This window comes from Acanthochromis polyacanthus, chromosome 17 (assembly GCF_021347895.1).
Source record: "Acanthochromis polyacanthus isolate Apoly-LR-REF ecotype Palm Island chromosome 17, KAUST_Apoly_ChrSc, whole genome shotgun sequence".
NCBI classification, from domain to species: Eukaryota; Metazoa; Chordata; class Actinopteri; family Pomacentridae; genus Acanthochromis; species Acanthochromis polyacanthus.
Genome location: NC_067129.1, coordinates 10,308,341 through 10,330,470, shown reverse-complemented (window position 1 = coordinate 10,330,470; position 22,130 = coordinate 10,308,341). Strand labels below are relative to the sequence as shown.

The 22,130-nt window shown below is 41.4% G+C and overlaps 1 protein-coding gene across 1 annotated transcript in view; it reads right to left on the bottom strand.

The window, feature by feature from the left end:
* Window positions 1-22,130, bottom strand: part of nbeaa (neurobeachin a) — a 94,921-nt gene that overhangs the window by 62,287 nt on the left and 10,504 nt on the right. The window contains 2 exon segments of the mRNA XM_051937218.1: window positions 502-602; window positions 4,474-4,705. Coding sequence (XP_051793178.1) covers window positions 502-602; window positions 4,474-4,705 — 333 coding nt within the window.

Genomic DNA, 22,130 nt, shown 5'->3' with positions numbered 1-22,130 from the left:
ATGACACAATGATGATCAATTAAGGTGTTTTTCGCAAAATTAATCGAAATGTGACTTAACAGCAAAATATGTCCATGTCTTTGTAGAGAAAATGACTGAATCCAATCATGAATACCAGCTCCTGTCAAAACAGACCGGAGATTCTCTAATGTATTTGTTAGTCTGCTGCCGTCTGCGCATAACAGTGGGGATTGGATTGAAGCTCCTTCTGCCGTTTCCAATGGAGTGCTGCATAAGTGATTTTTAATGACTTGCCTATATAAAGGCTCTGATGTCAGACATGCTCACAATATGAAAAAAGAGGAATTTAAGATATAAAATGATATACAATAACAAAGATGTCTTTGCTAATCGCTTCTAACACCCAGTACCTGCAAAGCACCGACAGATGTGTGTGTCTGAGTGTGTTTTTTTTTAAAGCAAAAACATAACTGTGCACGCACACAACGCAGAAGTCTGATCCCTTCGCGCAGAGATTTGGTGAAGTCACCACCAACTCACCCAGATGCCGTTGTCTCCCCTCAGCATACTGAAGAGCAGCTTCAGCTCCTTGACTGTGATGCTGTAACTGGCCATGACTCCCAGCATGTCCACCAGCAGGTCTGAGAAAACACAGACAGAGGCAGGAAGTGAGCGGAAGACACCCCGAACGCGCGTGTGTGTTTGTGAGTCAGCATTTGGAAAGCCCTCTGCTGACATTTCTCTGATAAAATATGGTGAGGTCATAATAAGACAGAGACAGTTTGAAGACTGTGAGTGTTGAGCAATTTATTTTTCCACGCAGCTAAAATTCAAGTGCCTCCTCCCGAGTAGTCAGAGCTGCTCCGCTGTGAACAAAGCACACAACAACCTTGAGTCTCAACAAGAGCGGCTGTGCACAGCATTACTAAGTGCGCTGAACGTATTCATACCAATAAATGAATGATCCGTTGGTATAGAATGCTGAAGCATCAAGTAACATGCAGTGGTCGAAAGTATTTCAGTAAATTTACTCAAATACTTCAGTACATCTTTTAATTACTCCTACTTCCATTGTCTGCCACTTTAAAATTCTATTCCAAACAATTTAGAAGCACAAAGTGTCCTTTTTACTCCATTACAGTTATTTGATAACTTTAGTTATACAATTAACAAATGCATTATAATATAATTTTATACTTTAAGATAAAACTTTATTGATCCTCAAGGAGAAAAAATCATCAGATACAAGTAGTTCAATTATCTTTACCACTTCCAACATGGAAGTGATGAACACATTAAAGCATCCATAATTATAATCCAGTGATACAGCCATGGCCATTGATGGCTATGACTGGTATTTATATTGTAAGTGACAATTTTGTGGTATTTTCTAAGATTCACAAGCGTCATGGTACTTGTGTCCAAACTTATGGCCATGGCTGTTTAATATGGTGAAATATGACACCTTTTGTACTTTAACTTTATTTTGATTCTAATACTTTTGCACTTAAGTATACATTTGAATGCATGACTTTTACATGTAACAGAATATTTCTACACAGTGGTACAAAACCGACATTCAATGAATGCTGATTTATTATGATACATTTTTCGATTAAAAATTCAAATAAATGTTTTTTTTTTTTAAATCATGGAAAACAGCATCTACTGCAATGGACTCAGCATTGTATGTCCAGGGCTATAAAAAAAACAGAGGATTTTTACATTTCTGTGAAGTAATTCTTGACATATAGCAAATTCTATTATTTTGTTCAGATTTAGATGCATTAATTAACACTAAACACAAAACTACACTGCATGGGGACACAGCTAAACCAGATTTTGTTGAAAGGTTACAAAACAATTGTCTTTTAATGCCTTGAACCAAAACACAAATGTAAAACATGCAAAAATAAATCTCTTATCCAGGCCGGTGATCGTTTTTTCTTTCTGCATCTAGTCTTTATGCAGAGCTAATTTAACCATCTGCTGGCTCTAGCTTCATATTTAGCATACAGAGAGGTATCAATCGTTGCACCCAACTCTGTAAGAAAGCAAGTTTAACAGCTGAACCGTTCCTTTAATGTGTTTACATTTTAATACTCACTCCTTGTAACAATCTGTCAGCAACCACACAAGAAGTCGTGCTTAATAGCTACATCTAATGAAATTATATAAACATGGCCTTAAAAATAATTCCCTCTGAATATTTAGGCGTATAATTAAATACCACAGTGAGGCTTTTGTTTAGTCAGAATGACCTTCCTGCCTCATTGACTTTCACTTTACACAACCACAACAGATCAGTGTGGATATGGCAGAGATACAGCGCAGCCCTCTCAGAGTGAGGCAATCTGCTTAGAAAGGCTCTTCTTTCCCATTAGGCCTGCTAGATATGAATAGAGCCTTCCCACAATATTTCATTAGCCAGAGCCCAGCGACAGGGAATAAAGGAGAAGGCTAGCTCACCGAGGTGCTTGGTGTGACAGGAAAACGCAACACACAATGTCCTAGATTCAAAACCCCTAAGCTCTGTTTTTTGGTGCGATCAATCCATGTAGGTCATTTTAAATAGTTTTAGAAAAGTGTGAGAATCGCGGTTCATGGAGGGAGTCTGCGAGAATCGGCATTAAATTGATTTAAGCGGCGTCTACTCTGCTGTGGTGAGCAGTAATAAGTCATGGAAGTTATAAAACACATTATCCTGCAGGCGGTAGGTAGGACGGAGAGGACACTCGAGGGGGGGAAGGGAGGAGGGGACATGCATTCAGAGGCATCATTAAAGGGAAGTCAAGGTCAATATGATCATGTAAAGAGATGACGGTGTATGTGCTGTTTTGTAATCAAGCCCTTTGTACAAATGGCAGCACAGGCAGAAACACACAGAGGTCGTTATTCTGCTTTTACTGCACCGGAGGATTGTTCTGGATGTGTGACGGCAGGGCAAACACACATGCACACTCGAAATACGTTTTGTTTGAAGATTTTGGCCAAAAACCTTGGCTGAGTCAAACATATCTTCATCCGCTGGGTCGGAACTTCACCATCAATAGCCCTACATCAGATATTTAATCTAAAAAAAAAAAGCACCTCCAATTGACCAGAATGCAGTCTTAAGAAATGTTGTTTTCAAGGTAACATGTGAGTTTCACTCTTTCCAACTTTCCAAAAGCTCTTTATGTGATTTTGAAAGACATTTGTGGGAAAATCCTTAACTACCTGGGCCAAGCATGTTGAGGATAAGAGGGAAAATCTAGCTCAAACAACAGACCTTCACAACACCTGCGTTTGTGCTCACTTAACAACATAAATTAATGACATAAGACAGTGTGAGCATATGTTACAGTGTTTATATAAGTAAGTGTGTCTGTTTCTATATAATTCTATTCACTTTTGGCCAACTAGCGCCAATTTCAACTTTTGCAACGGGGTCAAACAGTTATCAAAGATCTAATTCTGATTCAATAATTCATTTAATATGGTACAAAATAACAAGTAATTCACATTTTACTGAAAGTACAGGTAAATGAGGATCAACAAAGCTTCCTCTCAACATTTGTGTGCACTTGTCTTTCGGCTCGCGAGCAATTTTACCCTCATACATCAAGTATAGAGGCAGCTGTATTCTAATTTTATACTTACTGTCCAATTTAATGATTCCAAAGCAAGGTTAATGAAAAATCATGACAATTATATGTTCAAGTTTATATGCCTTTTGTGCAGACATTTGCCATATCCCCATATACAGTGAACTGATAAAGAAATAATATTGTGATACAAACCCTTTAAACCTCAAAACCTGCCAAACGAGTTTGAAAAACACGTTTGATATTTGTCTATTGTAAATTTTTTTCAATCACAAAAATTTCACCATTTACAAAAAACAAAAAGAATCGTTAGAAGTTCAATTTACAGTCCTTGAACGAATCATCTATGACATGCTATTTCATCAGTAAAATTTAAACAAATCTATGCTTAAAATTGTGATATTTAATCAAAATCTTTAGTGCAACTATGAAGCCATGAGTGACTCAGCTGTAACAACAAATTTACGGACTTCTCGGCTGAACTGCAGACAGTGTTTACACAGAAGAGCTTGGAAACACGGATGAAGGATCTATAGTATGTAGAATCATCACTTTTTCTAGTATTGGTAGCACATGTGGTTACTTGCAACAATCCAGGTGTTTTTTACATTTTGTAAAATAATCAAAGATAATATAAATCATCAAAGACTAGTTAAGAAAAGTCTACTTTTGTTTTTATCTTTCTTTATAACAATGTAACTTTATTATGCTGCACAGAGGACATTTACTTTATCTACTTCTATTCATGATTGTGCTGTTTCCACAGAGGTGCAGGATTTAATATTGTGGGAAAAAAAATTGAGCAAAAAACACCCAGAAATTTCTTGAGGTTCAGAGGGTTAATATGAACATAGAGTATGACCACTCCTGATTTTTCCTGTCATTGTGCACTCTGTGTCTTCAGTTGTCCCTCCATGCGTCTCACCTGCGATCATGTCGTCCACAGTGCTCATCTTGAGCAGCACCTGCTGGATGAGGCCGACCTCGGTGCTGGTCTGCAGGTTGCGTACGCTCTTGCGGAGGATGGCCGTGAACATGCTCCAGATCTCGGCCTGGCACGTCACCTCGCAGTGGGACAGCAGCTCCACCATGCAGCCGATGCTTTCCGCCTCCTGGATGATGAAGTTCATCTCCAGGTCGAACTCGCCGCCCACCAGCTGGAGGAGGACGGTGAAGAGGGAGGAAGAGGAGGGAGGAGGACGACAACACGGAAGGGGAGGAGGAGTATGGTTTTGGGGAGGCAGGAAAAGGACAGGAAATGAGTGCAAAGGTGAAGGCGGGCAGTGGAAGAATTGAGAGGGTCGGGGGGGTGGAAAGAGAGAGAGAGAGAGAACAAAAAGAGTGAATGATTCAGCGAAGCATTTAACCTTTTGTCTGCAGGAGAGGTAAGCTTGGCTACTGATGGATGCTGATTGTGGTCAGGAAAGCATTTCTTCTGCCAGGGGCCACACATGCTGCAACAAATAAATGTCCTTCATTGAGACACACACACACACACACACACACACACACACACACATACACACACACACACACACACACACACACACACACACACACACACACACACACTATCTCCACTTTTCTCTTTAATGTGAGAACAGCACTCTTCTCTCTGAACTACAACCACTCTGAAAACACAGCAGCAGGCATAAAAATGGCCCCTTCTACTACATCTGACACACACAACATCAGGCGAGTACACGCAGATTCACACAAAGACACTGATTAACACAAATTTCGGTCCCGGCCCTCTCAGATGGTATTAGTCACAGGATACCATACTCTTAAAAAACAAGTGCAAATGTTCTGTCTCCTAATGGCTGATGCACTGCAATTACTTGCGAAAGTACAGCCTTCATATGACTGTGCTTCACCACATGAACACAAGCGTACCCACACAGTTCATCCTCGGCATACTACCACAATCCAGGAAACAGGGTAACCATGGCAACCAGCAAGCTAAGAGAGCCCCATTGAGGTTATTAAATCTGATGAAACAGAAACATGCAACAGATTATGACGAACTAGCAAGGCAGCAAATAAACACTGTGACCACTGGGTCTTTGCGCAGTGAGAGGAAAGCGAATGAAAATAAATCAAGTACAGTCAGTATGTGTTACCACGAGATGAAAAGAAAAGCGAAAACGGTGGTGTTTTGCAGAGGGGGTTCATTTTCGACAATTTATTCCGCGTTCTGTTGAACAACGTTTAAATGGAAAAAAATGAAAAACTATTCCAAGCAGGGCAGGGAATTAATTCTCAGTTACTGTCTGTGCATTCTCGGCTAACTTTTATCTTAATGAGATGATTATTTTGTCATTTTACAAACTGCGTTTTGTGTGTAGTTGTAATTGCAAAAACTGTCTTACATGTGGGACAAGATCTTTTTTTTACTCCCCACTGAAACTTATGAAAGAAAACATGCATATTCATCAACTGACAGAGGAAAAGTTGAATTCATTAACAATTAAACACATCCTGGTGGCCAGTGTTAAACGTAGTCAAATATTGTTTCAAATTAGGCATTTCTGAATCAGCTCACTGACCTCATTACTCGTTTCTACTCGTATGACTGCTGCAGTAGATTTTAGGTATGCTATCCTACAACTGGGCCTGCTATTCAGAAGCAAAGTGTGTTTCCTTCCACCTATTTTCACATACATTTTCTATCTGAGCTCTAAAAACCTGAGCAGGAGCAACTCAGTCACCGGACGAAGCAAAAGAAAATCGCTGGTTGAATTCCTTCAGCAATCCAAATGCGCAAAAAAGACAATGTTGACTTGTGAGTAAACCACAAAGAATGTGATTTATTTGTCACCGAAGGTCCTGCAGATATCACTTTAAAGAACAATGATGCTTCTGTATATAATACTGATAGAAGATGGAACATTAGCTGCAGTGATCATTAGTAACAGCAGCTTTCATTAGATGCGCCCCATCGACAGACTTGATCTCAAGTCCAAGGACACATTAAGAGTAAGGGTTAGGCCTTGAATATGATAGCTTCCTTCTCCTTTCTTATGACTGATCAGGCCTCTCGTCATGAACGCAACATTTATCAAACGGTCTCCATGTTCGTCTACTGCTTCCCATCCTTCTCCTCCCTTCAGTCAGACCTACTGCCTCTTACTCCTCTCTCATTCTGTCCCTCTCTCTCACCGAAGTGAATTGATCCAGTGCACTCCGAACACATTAGCACAGATTAGAGAGGACCCCTGAACGAGGTATAGAATAAAGGGAGGAAGAATTAATTCATCCCACATTGAATTTCCCCCCTCTCCTCTGAGGTTCCCAATTACGGAGCTCGCTGGGGACCACTGCGTTCTACCCGCAACCTGTCAGGCTGAAGATGTTCGATATACCGCGCAACAGAAGCTTAAGGGGTGCGTAGACGGCGCAGTCTTTGTAGAAACTTGCTCGGGGATACGCAGAAACTTGAACACAGGATCGCACACATCCCCGGGGCATTACCTACACATGTACAGCACAGGCTTAATCTCTCTCTGCTTACATTGCTACCCATGTACGGCACATCACAGCAAGATGAGAGGGGTGATGCAAACGACTGTAACAAATTTAGTCTCGTGACAAACAATAAAGCAAAAAAAAAAGGGGGGGGGGGGGGGGGGCGCGAGTGCCGAAAACACGGTGGGAGAAAAACACGGAAGCGTCTTGATAATTGTTATCTCTCCTCCACCAGCGGCAACATCTGGAAAGGCGATTAAAACCTGGACGACACTGCCAAGAGCTGCCCGGACCTCGAACATCAGGGGGGAAAAAGAAGCCAGAAGGAGACAGAAAGGGTGTGAGAGAAAATATTCCCTAATATGAAAACGCTCACATCAAATATATGTTCTCCATTTCACGTGGCTTCAGTAAAAATGATAGATGCTCGAGCCTATTATTTGCTCGAACGGCGCTTTTAATTGATGTATAAATAAACGTGCTGCCTAAATAGCAATAAGGTTGATCACAAACAGCCTGAGCACACTCGAGCGCACTCAAGCACCATCACCGTCGCCATCGTGCACACCGACAAAAGATTGCTAATTAGTTTTATGAGGGAACATGATTCTTTTGCGTAAACACTCGTAACCTTCAGTCTCTCATTTCACCCCACTCTGCGAGTCCACAATGTCGGCTCCCACCCGTAATGGGAAAAGCACTCACAAAAGGGACGAGTAATCACATCATTGAGCACGCACAAGAGGCCTTTACCACGCCGACACATCCCCTGGTGGTTAAAGGACAAACTTACACAGGGGCACACATTATGCCACATGCCTCAGGATAAAGGGGCCTGGCACTGCCACCCTTCCTCTCTCCTCTGAGGCGCTGACCCCACGGCCTTCTTGGCAACGGGTCCAAGACATTTGCTTTGGCAGCATTATGACAATGATTGCTCCCCAAGCGCAGAGCTCATTTCTGTATGTTCCATTCATGCACACACACACACACACACACACACACACACACACTCACAACATCAAGGAAACTGGCGGCTGAGTCAGGCAGCCTGTCATCCACCAGTTGCTAAGTAAGTGGACAACAAAACATTAGAAGCTGGAGCTGGTAGATATGAATATGAGTCTGCATCCTGTATGCTTAGAGCACCAAGTATGTTGTGTTTAACCTTGAAACAGATTCTGTCTGAAATGTATGAAAGTCTCTCACTGGGCTTATCGCTGATGACTAATCTCCTCACATTGTGGAGACTGTATGGCCTTGAGAGAAGTCTGTCTGCCAGACGCTGCTCATGTAAAGTTCATTTTTCAAGCCACATATCAGCTCTGTAACCCGCACACTTCTGTGTTACCTTCTCTCCCGGCTTCCCCTGTTTCTAATTCTGTCCTGATCAGCTTTGCAGTGCAGCTCATTCAAACCCTGAAGGAAGCTGGCACTCAGCTTGGCATCACTCAGGCTGTGTCAGGGAGGTGGGAGTTTAAGGAGGGCAGAGGAGGGGGGGTATGAGTGCCAGGACCGTCTTCACACCACAAAGAGCTTATATGAGCAGGCCCCTCGACCAGCCAAAACCAGCTCTCATAAGAGGTTGGTAAAACAAACACTCCCTGTGTCCATGTGGCCCTTTCTCATCAGCTACACTGCTCAGGAACAGTTGATTTGAAATTGAGTTGCTCCAATGGTAAAAGGCCTCTTCCAGTGAGGATGCATAACAGCAGCAAAAGCAAAGGTTTAAGTAATAATGGGGGCTGATTGTCACATTGTCAAGGCTTAGGAGGATACTTGAATAAGAAGAAGAGATTCTTATCATTAACATCTGGGCTTTTGTACTAAAACAATGTAAAATGTCTCCTGTGAAAAAGGCCTATTCCACATTTTGATATCCCATCAGCATTCAATGGGAGTTGAGCTTCCAAAGTCCAACATTAACTCTCTTTTAGCTCTGTTTTTGGTGTCCCCCAGCTTTGAAGAGCATCTGCCTCTTAGCTGCTACACTATCTGTTATGTTTTTACCAGCTAGTTGCTAACCGTGTCTGTCACTGGTGCTGAGCAGAGGCTGAACAATAGAGTTTTAGAGCTTCTTTACCAAAATATAAACTGCTGGCTGCAGCCAAAAACACAGAGTGGGCAAACACAGTAAAGTTGTGGATGGCAGGCGATAATTTTCTACAGGTTCGTTTATACAAGCAACCTCTATACATTATTAGTTGAATCGTAGTTGCCATAAAATTCCAACTATATCTCTATTATAAGGTGCGCTTGGTTTCAACTAAAACAACATGGTTAAGGTAAGAGAGAGATTGTGGTGAAGGTGAAGAGAATCCAACGTTGACTGTTGAGACTAGATGCAAACCACTTTCTTTGGTTTTAGGCACTTACTCCTTTTGGTTATCTGGCAAAATAGTCACTGCATAGTACAGACATGAACATTTAGCACCCTCATGAGTATGAGATAAAATGCAGCCATGCAAACTTATTTTAGTAAATACTATTGTTCTGGAAATACCGTGTGGGTGCAGTGTGGTTTAAAATCCCTCATTGCTTGGACCTATGCTTTGTATCATTTGCCTGCTCTCTTTCCTCACACATTTTGTCTCTTCACTCACCAAGAAATAAAAGTTAAAAAAGACAAAGTGACATGAAATATTGAAACCTCCTTTTAGGGTTTTGTGTAATCCAGCGTGATGCTCCTGAGTCATCCAGGACGAGAATAAAACAAATACAATATGAAGTTAAAAAGCCTGTTTGATTCAGGTCTTTAGGTCTCTTCATTTCATTCTGGCATGATATAAAACCGCAGCTGTTCATTCGCGACTCTTTTCAAGTGCCCTAGTATGTCATAACCATGAGCCAGCACCAGTACCCTGAACTAAATGGAACGTAGCAATCATTAAACTGAATTTTTAGACTTGTGCTTTTCCTGCTTTGACGTGAGAATGTCTTGACATGACACTGAAATGAATTTTACGTCCTCATTGAGAAACGTAGCATATGCTAAAACCTTTTACCATTGTGTCATATCATTGGTTTTCCAGAGAACCTATTTATTTAATAAACAGATTGTTTGCTTTTTAGTTAGTTTACACAGGCTTTTAATCAAAATTCTGGTTTGGATTCATGCAAATTTTAAACAGTTATTCCAAGTGTATTCTGAAAGGGGATACATTAATCACAATAATAATGATTTAATCTCTCACAGCCCATGGTGTAGTGCTGTGATGGCACATCAAACAAGCGATTACTCTGCTTGATTACTATGACTGACTGTTGAATATTCTATCAAGGCCAAACCTGGCAAAAGCGGCACCTGTTGCTCATTATGCCCATCAGAGATGGCAGGTCAGAGAGGCGAGTGGACGGTCAATAGCTGCCTCCTCTGCGCACTCAATTGAGCCTTTGGAACTGGCATCATCAATATGCAACTTCAAAGCCCCTGGGAGTGCGCTGGAGAGGCGAAGCCACGTACATGTGTTTGTTTGCTGGGTGCATTTGTGCGTACGTGCCAGTGCGTGCATGTGTGCGGCTCATTACTCATTTGTGTCCCCTGAGTGAGTTGCGGCCATTCAGCTCCTTTGTGCGCAGAGTGAGAGGAGACGAGAGGCCCATCTAGACATGAGATCACAGATTATACACTTAACGCTTCGCCAAGAGGGCTCGACGGAGCGCAGGAGAGCAAAATTTGAAGGAGAGCGGGGGGGGGGGGGGGGGAGAACAAGAGAGGGAGATGAAAGAGAGAAAAAACAAACAAGAGGATGAACAGTGTGAACTGCGAAAGGGGCAAGAGGAAGCAGATTGTGCAGAAGGGAAAACAGTGATGAGAAAGAGTGCGTTTGGGAGACTGAGCAGGAGAGGTGGAGCGAGAAAGAAAATGAGGGCGAGACAGCAGCTGAATGCTATTGTGCTTTCTTATCAGGACGGCGGAGCAATTTTATTGCCCGCAGCCTTACAATGTGCAGTGGAGGGTTTAGTGCTCCAATGATGACCATAGCAAATCTCTGCAAAGATATGGATTACACAAGGGCTAAACTGGCCACTAAACACTCAATAATCCACATTCTGTTTTCTGCATGACCTCATTTTTGGCAAACTGCATTGATAAGAGCAGCGGTTAATTTTATCACCAGATCAGATTTATATTCAGGGGATAAACTTCTTCTAATCTTGTTTTTCCATTGCTTTATGTTGAGAATATATGTGAGCTCAGTGGCTTTAATAAAATAGGTTGAAGAATAAGATTTGGAACAAAATTTGAAAACAAAATATATTATAGAGTGTGTCTCAGTAGGACTGATTCATTATATAGGCTGGTGATAAACACTGTTTTTCTTCATCTTATCGTGATGATTATAATGTTTTGGACAGATTATTAGACCAGCTAGCAATACGGATATGTCACCTTGACTGCTTTGAAGCTTCTGTTTCTGTTTTAAATCGCTGTAAACTGAGTACGTTTGTACACTATGTACATGAAACAATCAACAGAATATTCTCGAAAATAATAATTACATAAATGCAAAATAGCCAAATATGGTTAGTTTAGGTGCTTAGTAAGTCTTTGAATGTTAATGTGAGAGAAAGTGGAAAAGGTGTAGAGAAAAGGAATGAAAGTTAGGGATAAGGAGCTGAAATAGAAAAGGGCAGCGTATGTGTCTCTGTCTCTGTGATGGTAATCGACACTGACATGTTGACTGACTGTAGCCTCCAGACACAGAGGGAGGAGGGGATAGCCCTGTAGACTGCATTTCCCATGGGCCTTTGTACCAGTGCGGGCACAGATGGCAGATGGGACAAGAAACAGCCCCCGCTCATGAAACCCTATACAGAACAACAACATCACACACAGTCAGCGCACACATGCAGGAGTCAGCAAAGTAAGCATCATCAGCCTCGAGTGTATGGAGCGTCTGAGAGCTGCTCTGCATAAAGTGTGGCGCCTTTACTGCAGGCTTTGGAGAGAGACGAGCGGAGGAAAGGAAAGCGCGCTGCAGAAAAACACGGTTTCAATACATGCATCAGACACTGCAAAAATTCACCACTGATTACATAAATCCACACTGGAGGATGGAAGTACGGTTGGTTTAGGCCAGCACGAATCAAGCATTCTGTGGCCTGGGTAGCTATTTTGAGTCACAACAGTAACATTAAATGACACCGGCACACATCTTGAGTCTGCGAGACACAATACAACACAGCAATGATATAGATCCCTTCAGGCGGTTAAGTCTCCTCAGAGGCTTGAAGTGACTTGACTAAGCAGAATCTGACAACAAGCAAAACTGTAGACAAGGCGACCTGCCACAACTACACTGACTACACAGGTATTATACACATGTCCAGGTGATGCATTATATACCAGACATCTTTACATTTACTAGTCTAATAGTCGAATACTGAGAGTGAAATAACAAAGCAACTGTTGAATGGATTGCCAAGGAGTTTGGAGCAGCTGTTAGTAAACCTCAGAGGATGAATCCTACTGACTTTGGTGATCCCCTGACTTTCCTTTCATCGCAGATTAGCAGGTTGTGTTTTGAAAAGCACTACACAGATTACCTTGGCACAGACATCATGTTCCTCAGAGGGGAATTTTTAATGGCACTGGTGATCCCTTGGCAACTAATAAAACACAATAATGAGGTCAACATCTCTATTTGTTGAACAGTCCAATCAGCCTTGGTCACATCTTGTGTTTAGTGCTACAACAATAAGAAGGTGGTGAACATAGTAAATCAAATATCATTATGTGCGTATAATAACTGTGAGAATAGTCGTCTTGTATAGCAAGACCTGTCTCCTCAGAGCATGTGTGGAATGATACGACATCTCCTCATTGTGATATGCTTAAAGAGTGTTGTTGCTTGTTTATGTTTCTTTTAACAAATTAGAGTCATGCCGGGCAGTGCTAAGCCCAGGATGTAGTGAAGGTGCCCCAAAACAGTGGTATGGGGAACATTTGCAACTAGGAAAGCAAGCACTGCTATTGAAACGGGGCACAAAAAGAACAAGTCTGCCTTATTGTACCAACTAAAACTTGACATTTTCAGCATGTAGTTTACTGTTCTTGCTTTCTGTAGCAAAGAGATTTTAAAAAAGGGTATTATGTAGATAGTGGAAAGGAAGGAGATAGCTGTGTGAATTGTATGGTGGAATTAGCTTACTGATGCCCCAAGTCTACATCAGGTAAGTCAGACGAGTGTGAGCATGACTCCAATGTGCCAAAGTACATCCTCAAAGAGTTGGCAGCATGAACAGTAATCTCAGTGTCTAAATGTCTCCATACTGTATGTCAGAACTGTTTTTGTTGTTTGTGTTATGTGACAAATAAAATAAATCCTGAATAATTTTAAAGGATAATTGCACCACCTTTTAAGCCATATGCATCACCCTAGCTATTGGTTGCATTACATATGTAAGGAAAAAAAAAAACACCGTGGTTCACTAGAAACTGACAGATCTTCATCCAACCACTCTCAGTGATTGCACTGAGACTAATGGGCCTGTATAGCACCACCTTTCATCTTCCCGCTACCCAAAAGCGGAGGGCTAAACTCGACATTTATGAGCTACCATCAGAAGACAAAAATCACCCAGAGGTTAACACTGCCAACTGAGACTGGAACGAACTTCACAACATGCAGATGGCGTCTCATTACAAGCCCATACGTCGGCCGCATACAGCAGCTCCATGCCGCAGCCATGCTCCTTTCTGTGACATCAACGCTGTCTTCATCTGTCTCACTTCTCCCCCACACATAAGCCGTCCAATCACAGGGCCAATAATAGAGAAAACAGGAGAAAATGAGCTGGGCTAAAGGTTTGGTTTAGAGTGCTTATCCGTTGTATTTTTGGATCAGGGTTTGTAAGAATTTGTTTTGCCCAAGTGAGCTTTCTGTTTGTTTCTTGTCATGTGGCTTTACTTAGTGAGCAAAGGCCAAATTTGGTTTTAAAATAACTATAATGCAAATCTTCAGAGGGAATTAGTATTTGTGCTTTTCATGCACACGGTATATACAGTAAGTGCGGGCCATAATGCACCAAATGAAAAATTAGCTATTCAGTGCTTGTACCGTTTCAGGGCCTAATTTGGCATATGGGGAAAGCCATGTATGCATAAACATTGTGGCCCATGGGCAAAGAAGGCTTTTTTCCAATGAGCTAGTGTGAGCCTGTCAAGGCCGCTGTGCGAGGAAGGTGAGAAATTCCAATCAAGCTTCCAATTTAGCAAACATGTGTATGCTCTGCAGTTCTATTAGAGTCAAGACACTGACATTTGTGTTCTCCGTGCCAAGAGTTATACCCTGAGCACATTTTCCACAAAAATAACCACGAAGGTGCATCTGTACATACATCAAAGAAAAGCAAAGCTATTGAGCGTTCCCATGTATTGGCTTGTCAGTTTCTATTAACACCGCCAGAAACCAAAGAGGGAGAGCGGGATAAAAGAGGTATGAGAGAAGGCAAGAGGAGACAGTAATACGTGCTGAGGTCTGTCTTCATGAAAACCTCTAGAAAGACTGCAGTTTGCTGCAGACCAGTTCAGTGTGCCTTTTCCCGCCTCCAACATCTGACTCAAACCTTGTCAAGTGAAAGCTTAAAACATACTGTACACACACACACACACACACAGACAAGCGCGCACTGACACTAGCGCACACACTCGAGAAAGTCAGTCAAAACACACACATACTCAGCATTCAAAGGGCAAAAGCCTTTTAAACAATTCATTGCAAAAAAGTCTTGTAGGTCTTAGTCATTCGCACCGACACTCTCACCGAGTTCGTCACTAACACATTCACAGCAGCAGCAGCAACACACATGAATGACAGCATGAGTAAACACTACAAGAGACGACACTGGAGATGGGGGAAGAGAACTGCACGGCTGCAGAGAATCTTCGCAAAATAATCCAATAATAATGAGGTGCCATTTCATTTGCATATGAGTAGCTTTTAAGAGAAAAACAAATCTAATTTTTCAAAAGTCTGTTTACTGGAGTGGAAGGCGAGGCGCTTTAAAAAGAGCAGAGGAGAAGGAAAAGAGAGCAGCAGCAAAGAGAAAGAGATCAAGAGGGGGAAAGAGAGGCCGCATGAAAGAGAGGTCAGACGTCACAAACAGGGCAGAAAGGAAACGCACAGTAAGAGTAATGGTGGGAATGTTTGCTGGGGAAAGCAGAAAGAAATGACAGATAAATAGAGAAGACAGTCAAATACAGCAGATCCTTTTCAGCACAACGGACAGCTCCTGCTCTCTTTGCTGACAGATACACTGATGGAGAGAAGCTACGGTGGAAATCCTTCACTGGGGCTGCAAAGTTCATTGACAAACAGCTGAAGTTGCAACTGTACTAATTGCTGTATTAATACAGTCAATATTTTCAAGGACTAAAAGCCTGTGACAGGAAGATATGAATGGCACCTAATTCAAAGCAGTGAGAGCCACACTGTTTGACGGTGCAGCCGCAAAAACAGAGCTGCACTGTTTCATGGCTGATATTCTCAGAAAAAATAAAAACCCAGAAAAATCCAGGTCAGAAACGCATGCATGTACATACACACTGCAGGAACTGAGAACTGCAGCCAAGTGATCACAAAGCTGACTTCATCCAACTGCAGTTTAAAATGTCTGCCACCTGATTGGCCAAAGAGGCTTAGTAACGGATCTAGCAATAAGCCTTGTCACATGCTATTGGGCAACAAACAAAAAACATTTTTCCCTTTTTGTCTCACAGAACACCACGTGACACTCTTGCACACATTATTACAATTTCCAAACAGCATTCCAGCGTCTGCATGGAAATCTACATTTTATGGTGATTTTATTATGGCAGAAAAAAACTGCAGTTAAGAAAAAAGTTTGGCATTATAGTTTTAAAACATTAATATCCGCCAGGCTGGTTGTTTCTGCCTTTTGGCTGTTTGTCAGTGGGATATTGAATTAATATTATTTTTTCTATTAATTTCCATTAAATCTGAAGAACTGGCAGGCTGGAAGCCAAAGAAGAATTGATTAGATTTCAGTGGAAATCTGGATTTGGAAATATCTGCCATTTTAAAGTCATTTCCATGCCATTCTTGAACCATGGATAAAAAGGAGATGAATATTTCAATTTCAATTCTGTGTATATTCCCCGCATCAAACAATTTGTCATATACATTTAGTTACTGAATGTGTGTGCTTGAGACTGACAGCATTGAACCACTGTGTAGAATCATGCCTCTCAGCTAAAATAATAATCCACTGCACTTTCTCATGAATAAATTTACATTTTTCTTTTTTATGCAACACAATTCAAGCTATTGCTTATTCAGTTGAGGGGACGGGGGGGGGCAGTCAATCCACTTTCATGTAGTGATAGCTGGGTCTTAGACAGCAGAAAGGAATACATGAGACTGAAAGAAAAGAAAGGCACGGATTTTATCAAAACAAGCTAGCATTATCAGCGATAGCCACCACAGCTGATCAGACAACAAAAACACTGGAACATGCAGAACGTCTAACAAATGATCAAATGAGCATCTTCTTACAATTTGGACAGCTTTGTCAGCTTTATAAACCCAAAAATATCCCAGAATCGCTATTTGCCATGAATCGTATCAAGAAAATGCAGATAAACTGAACCCAAAAGCACAAATTACTGGATGAGCATAGATTTATTTTCTTCATATCCTCTTGGGCGTTTAAGAAAATCTAAAACCTCCAGTAGCAATGGGACACCTAGCTTCCTTCAGGGAAATGCCTGGGCCTTACCAGAACAGAAACCTTTATGATTTATGTCTCAAGTCCTTCAGACTTATCGTTAAAAAGGGCCTTCTCTCCACAGGGAACGACAAGGTCTCGAGGAGACTGAAGGAGAGAGAAAACATCTAAAGTGGCGAAGCTCCGAGAGAGGAACAAAAAAGAAGAAAGAGCAGAGAGAAAAACTAAGAGGCAGGGAGAACAGTCGCATGAAGGAGAGGGGTGTAATTGAGAGCTCAGCATTGGAAGGACAGCGTGAAACAAATGAGACATGCTGCTGGATTCTACCAGGCACAGAGAGCAGAATGAAGGCACAAGTTAAATGACGAAGCGTAGGAGGCAGGTGTTCAGGTGTTGTCTTTCACATTTTTGCCCTTTTCTACAAGGAAAAAGCCGATTCCAGCTAGGACTAAAGGTAACTCACTTTCACTCTTTTCGTTTTTTTCTTCAAGACGCGAAGTAGGAAAGACATCTTTGCGTGTTAATGTCACAGGAGCCATGAAAGGAAGGACTCAAGGTTTCTATTTTGTACTTTAACAAGGCCTTCACACCTTGTCTCCTGATTTTTTTATTTTTTTATTTCAAATGTGCTCATTTTGAAGAAGCTGAGAGGAAGCAAAGTCCTACAGGGCATCCTGTGTGTTGCTAACATCTCACTGGATTTGTCAGAGATGAAAATAGAGACGAGAGAGAGCTACAAGTCACTATGAACTTATTATTTTTACTGAGCCTCAATATGGAACAATTGATGTGTGCAACAAATCATTTCTAGTTCTGAGTGACTTTTACCTTTTCCAAACGTATCTGAGCGTCCAACTGTGAGGTGAGGCAGGTGTGGACGAGCCGATGTTAAGTTCAAAGGTCACCAGATAAGCCCTGCAGACCCGACTCAGGCCAAGCTGGTGGCAATTCAGGATCACTAATCTGTTTGTTTGGTTTGCCTGAGCGTGTGCGCTGGGGCAGAGAGCATGTGTGCACGCATGTGTGTCAGTGCTCGCACATGCACAAGCCTGCGCGCATGTTCGCCATCCGAGAAACAATGGAGAGCACTGTTCCACTGAGCCACAGTTGATGGAGTATAAGAGAGGCAGCAAGCAGCACCAGTGAGTCTCAGTAATCCATCATCATAAGACAGGGTCAGGAATGACACACAAATGCACATGCACGCGCACACACGCACTGAGCAAGATGTACTTTGTGAGGGTTTTTTTTTTTGGGACAAAAAGACCACACACAGTGGGCACCCGAAAAGATAATCAGAAGTCAAGCAGGACAATCACAGACTGTAATTCTGAGCTAAAGAAACACACAGAAACTCAGAAGGCAAACTTGGCTCTCAACATACCACTTATTATTTTTAACACTAGAGAAAAACTGCTTTTAATTAGAGGTTTGGTCCAGAGAATCAGCTCCAACTTCAACTGCTTCTCTGTCAAGGTGTTTCTATGCTACAGGCCTGTCACCACATCAGCCTTACTTCAGACTTGTCCTCCACACTGGACAGTGAAGACACGCCGTTTGAAGCCGGCGCTGTTTGAAGTACAGCAGACACAGCAGTAACAGTGTAGCGGTTGTCAGAAGCTCATGCTTTGGAAGTTAAACCTTGAAAGGGGACCATTTGAAGTCTGCATTTGTGGTGACTAACTATGATTCCAGTGGCTTACGTGTTCTGGCAATTGTTTTTTTTCCCTTTACATTAACCTTATTTTACTGTCGAACACTGGAAACTTTGCCTTATTTGCATGGCTTTCAGGGACTTAATACATTAATACTTTATCTCATAGATTCTATGGAATAATTTAGAAACCGTGCCATCATCCTGGAGGATATTTTCATGGATACTAATGGAGAACTAATGGATATGAATAACCTAAGTGAGACATTTAAGATTCGAACAACTGAAACTCTGAGTGATGAAGATAAGAGTTGAGTTTCAAATGGGTCATATCTGCAACAACCATCTATTCTGCATGAAGTAGACAAAACACTGATCACTAGATATTTAATCTTTATTTGGCTGTTTCAAGTTAAATGGCTCAGTGCAGCCTCCATTTAGCTGGTTATCAGTGGTCCATATCCAACACAGCTCCCATCAAAGTGAATTGAAATAATAACAAATTACAACAACAGTGTTGCATAATGACAGTCACACATGAAGTTTGGGTGCAGAATGTGATCAAGATAGTTCCTTCCAAAGAAATTCAGGCTCCCCGGATGATGATGTCAAATGTCAAATTCACTCACAAAAAACAATTTCCTATCAAAAGGTCATATCAGCACAAAATCCGTTCTCAAATATCACAGCGCATTGCCGGCATGCACTTGTAGCCTTGAGAGCGCCGACTCTCTTTTTCGAGAAGGCCAGACACTTGGAATAGAAAATAAACACATGTGACTTCAAAAGGATTGAAAGATTAAGATATAAAAGAAAAACTTGCAAAGTCTAGAGTAATGTCCGGAGGAGAAATAACTCTGTGGACAGGGGAGGAGGATGAGAGAGTCAATTTTGAAAATCAAAAGCAGGAAGTTCAGAAATCATATATATTTACTTTGGAGGTAAACATTCCTGTGTAGATCCAGTCCCTCAGGCAAACAACACAATAATATCTGAAGCTAAAACAATAGATACACACTAATCAATGTGTGCGTGATCCATAACAACAATGCCAAATTAGTCGAATAGCCATTTAGTTATTTGTGTAACTAAATAAACTATAATTTCCATTTGTGACCCCAGCGGTCACACGAACAAACACACTCAGACTAAAACGCTTTCGGATCCATACATTAGCTTGATTATAGGAGTGTGTTTCTCCGCATTCATATTCTGTATTCCAACCTAATAGTTTTCCTGGAGCCAGAGCCTAAGAGTGGTGGAGGCAGGGCGAGGGTCAATGAAGGGAGGGGAGTGGTGCTGGGAAGGATGTGGGTGGGTGAGGTGGAGAGGAGTCCGCAGGGTGAGTCACCATCACTGCCTAGTACTGGATTCCAAACCTCTTCCTTCATCTCTCTATTCCAGGGTTTCTGAGTGTGAAAGTGCTCGCAGGAGGGGTGAAGCTAACGCCTGGCACGCTGCTATAAGATATCAGTCTCAGTTGTGCTACTGGTGCCAGAAAAGAAAACTTCTTAGGATGGATCAGAGCTATATGTTGTCTGATTTCCAGCTTACATTTCTTACATTCATCTGCAGTGTATATAAAGTCAATTCAATATCCACAGTTATGTACCTCTAGGGATACCAGTGTTGGATTTTTCATCACTTTGCCCTAGTGCCACCAGTACATTGAATTCTTTTCATATCCAGAGAAATGTGCAACATCTACTGGACATATTGGCACATGAATACCAGCTTTACATTTGCGGCTTTGCTTGAAAAGTAGGCAAAATTTGGTTGGATTGCCATGCTATATGCATTCACCCTTCCTGGATAAACTATAATAACTTGCAAGACAACTTAATGTTGAATTCTAATAAATGTTATCTTCAAGATCTTCCCAACAAGTTTAGATAATGCTGATTGAGACTATCAGCATGAGGTAAATCTTTCTGTATTTCGCAGTGCAGTGGAGTTTAAAATCTGCTATCTGTGGTCGGTAGTAATGCATATTTTGTGAACCTGCAATAATTTCCCAGAGCTAAAGAGGAAAACAACTGCAGCGAAAGGGACAAAGAAACTTACAGCAACTAGGAGTGTGGAAAAACCTACGAAGCATCCAAGAAAAGTGTCTTCCTATCACTCTCAACAGTACTTTGTGTTTGGTGCTAAATGGCAAATGTTAGCATGCTAACATGCTAAGCTAAGATGGCAACCTTTCTGAACATTACACCCACAAACATCAGTATTACAATTGCCATTGTCTGCATGTTAGCATTGCCATTAGCATTTAGCTCCATGCACCACTGCGCTTTTAGGACCCCCTACTGTTGTTTTACACTCTGCACCATGTTCGAACATAAAACTAACAAATGTGAACCTTCAATACTACAAGAAAATCATTGTTTTGGTGCCTGTGTTCAAAATTCTTTCAAAAATACTCCTCCACACTATTACATTATTGCGCAACCTGTTTGTCCTGATTGGTCTGGTGATGGCATGGATTTGAAAACCCTGGACTGCCAAAATTGTAGGCTTTGCAGTTTGCTAAATGCATTGTTTCAAATAGTGATTTAAATTTAAAAGCAATGAATGGTTCGTCCAGACCTTCATCCAACTGTTAGCATTGATTTTTACCGGAAATGAACTCGCAAGTGTGAATTTTCATTATATCCATTTATTTAATTTAAAATACAAGTAGCGTATTTTATCGCTGCTTTTTGAAGAGCTGTTTTTCAAAAGCACAACATTTTTCTTTTCCATGATGATTAAGTGATTTACTGGTCTCAACATTACACCATTCACAGCCTGTCATCAGTTTTAATGGATTAGCAGCCTTTTGTTCACACTGTTTTGGTCTCTATTTTTCCCCATTTACCAACAGATAAAAGTACCAAAGTCTGAATTAATGATTTTTTAAAAAGTAAAGGTAAGTACCAACCAGTAGTCACTTTCAGCTGTTAAACAATGTAGGATCTTAGAATGTGTGTGAAAATATTATTCAACAGACTACGTAAATTTGTCATGGTGTCAAACATCGGCCTAAAATATTCTCATCAACACTCCTGAAAGGACATCCAGCCCTCATAGAGAATGTTATTGTCAAATAGAGTGTCGGTACTAGACAGAAGATTATACCATTCTTATTTCCCTTGCTGATACGAACCAGAGCACACAGACGTAGCCTTATTGCTAAAACCAGCACTGCAGCGGTGTTAGTCAGAATGCATCACTTCCACAGAAAAGAAGCACAATAAAGAAGCATGTTGTGTCACTGTCCGAGCTGTTTAACTAGTTCTCTTTGGAGTCTACACATCATTACCGAGGCCTTTTTCTTATCAAGCTGTGCTGTCTTATGAAAAATTCCATTCGGAAAGCCAAAAAAAAAAGAAATCCTTGTTTAACCCTCCCCTTCATCTAGAGCTCGTTGCCATTACTGAAGTGGATTTATTAGATGAAATCCTTTAGGGATTGCAGCTCTCTCTGCAGTCACTAGTTAAAGTCTATTTCATGGAGGGGGGAACACGCCGTCCTGATAGATTGTTCGCTCGGTGCAGATGGAAGAAACAGAAAGAGAAAATGTTTTGGCTGGAGACCGAGTGTTGATCTACGAACCAGTCTAATGTGGTGTTAAATGACTTGTTGCAGCTACTGACACTGTTTTTCAGGCTGCAGGGCGTGTATGAGCACAGCAGGGAGACGCTACATGTATGAAGTGGAATACTAAAGTTACACACATGCAAACACATACACACACACACACACACACGCACCACAAAGTTGGCTAT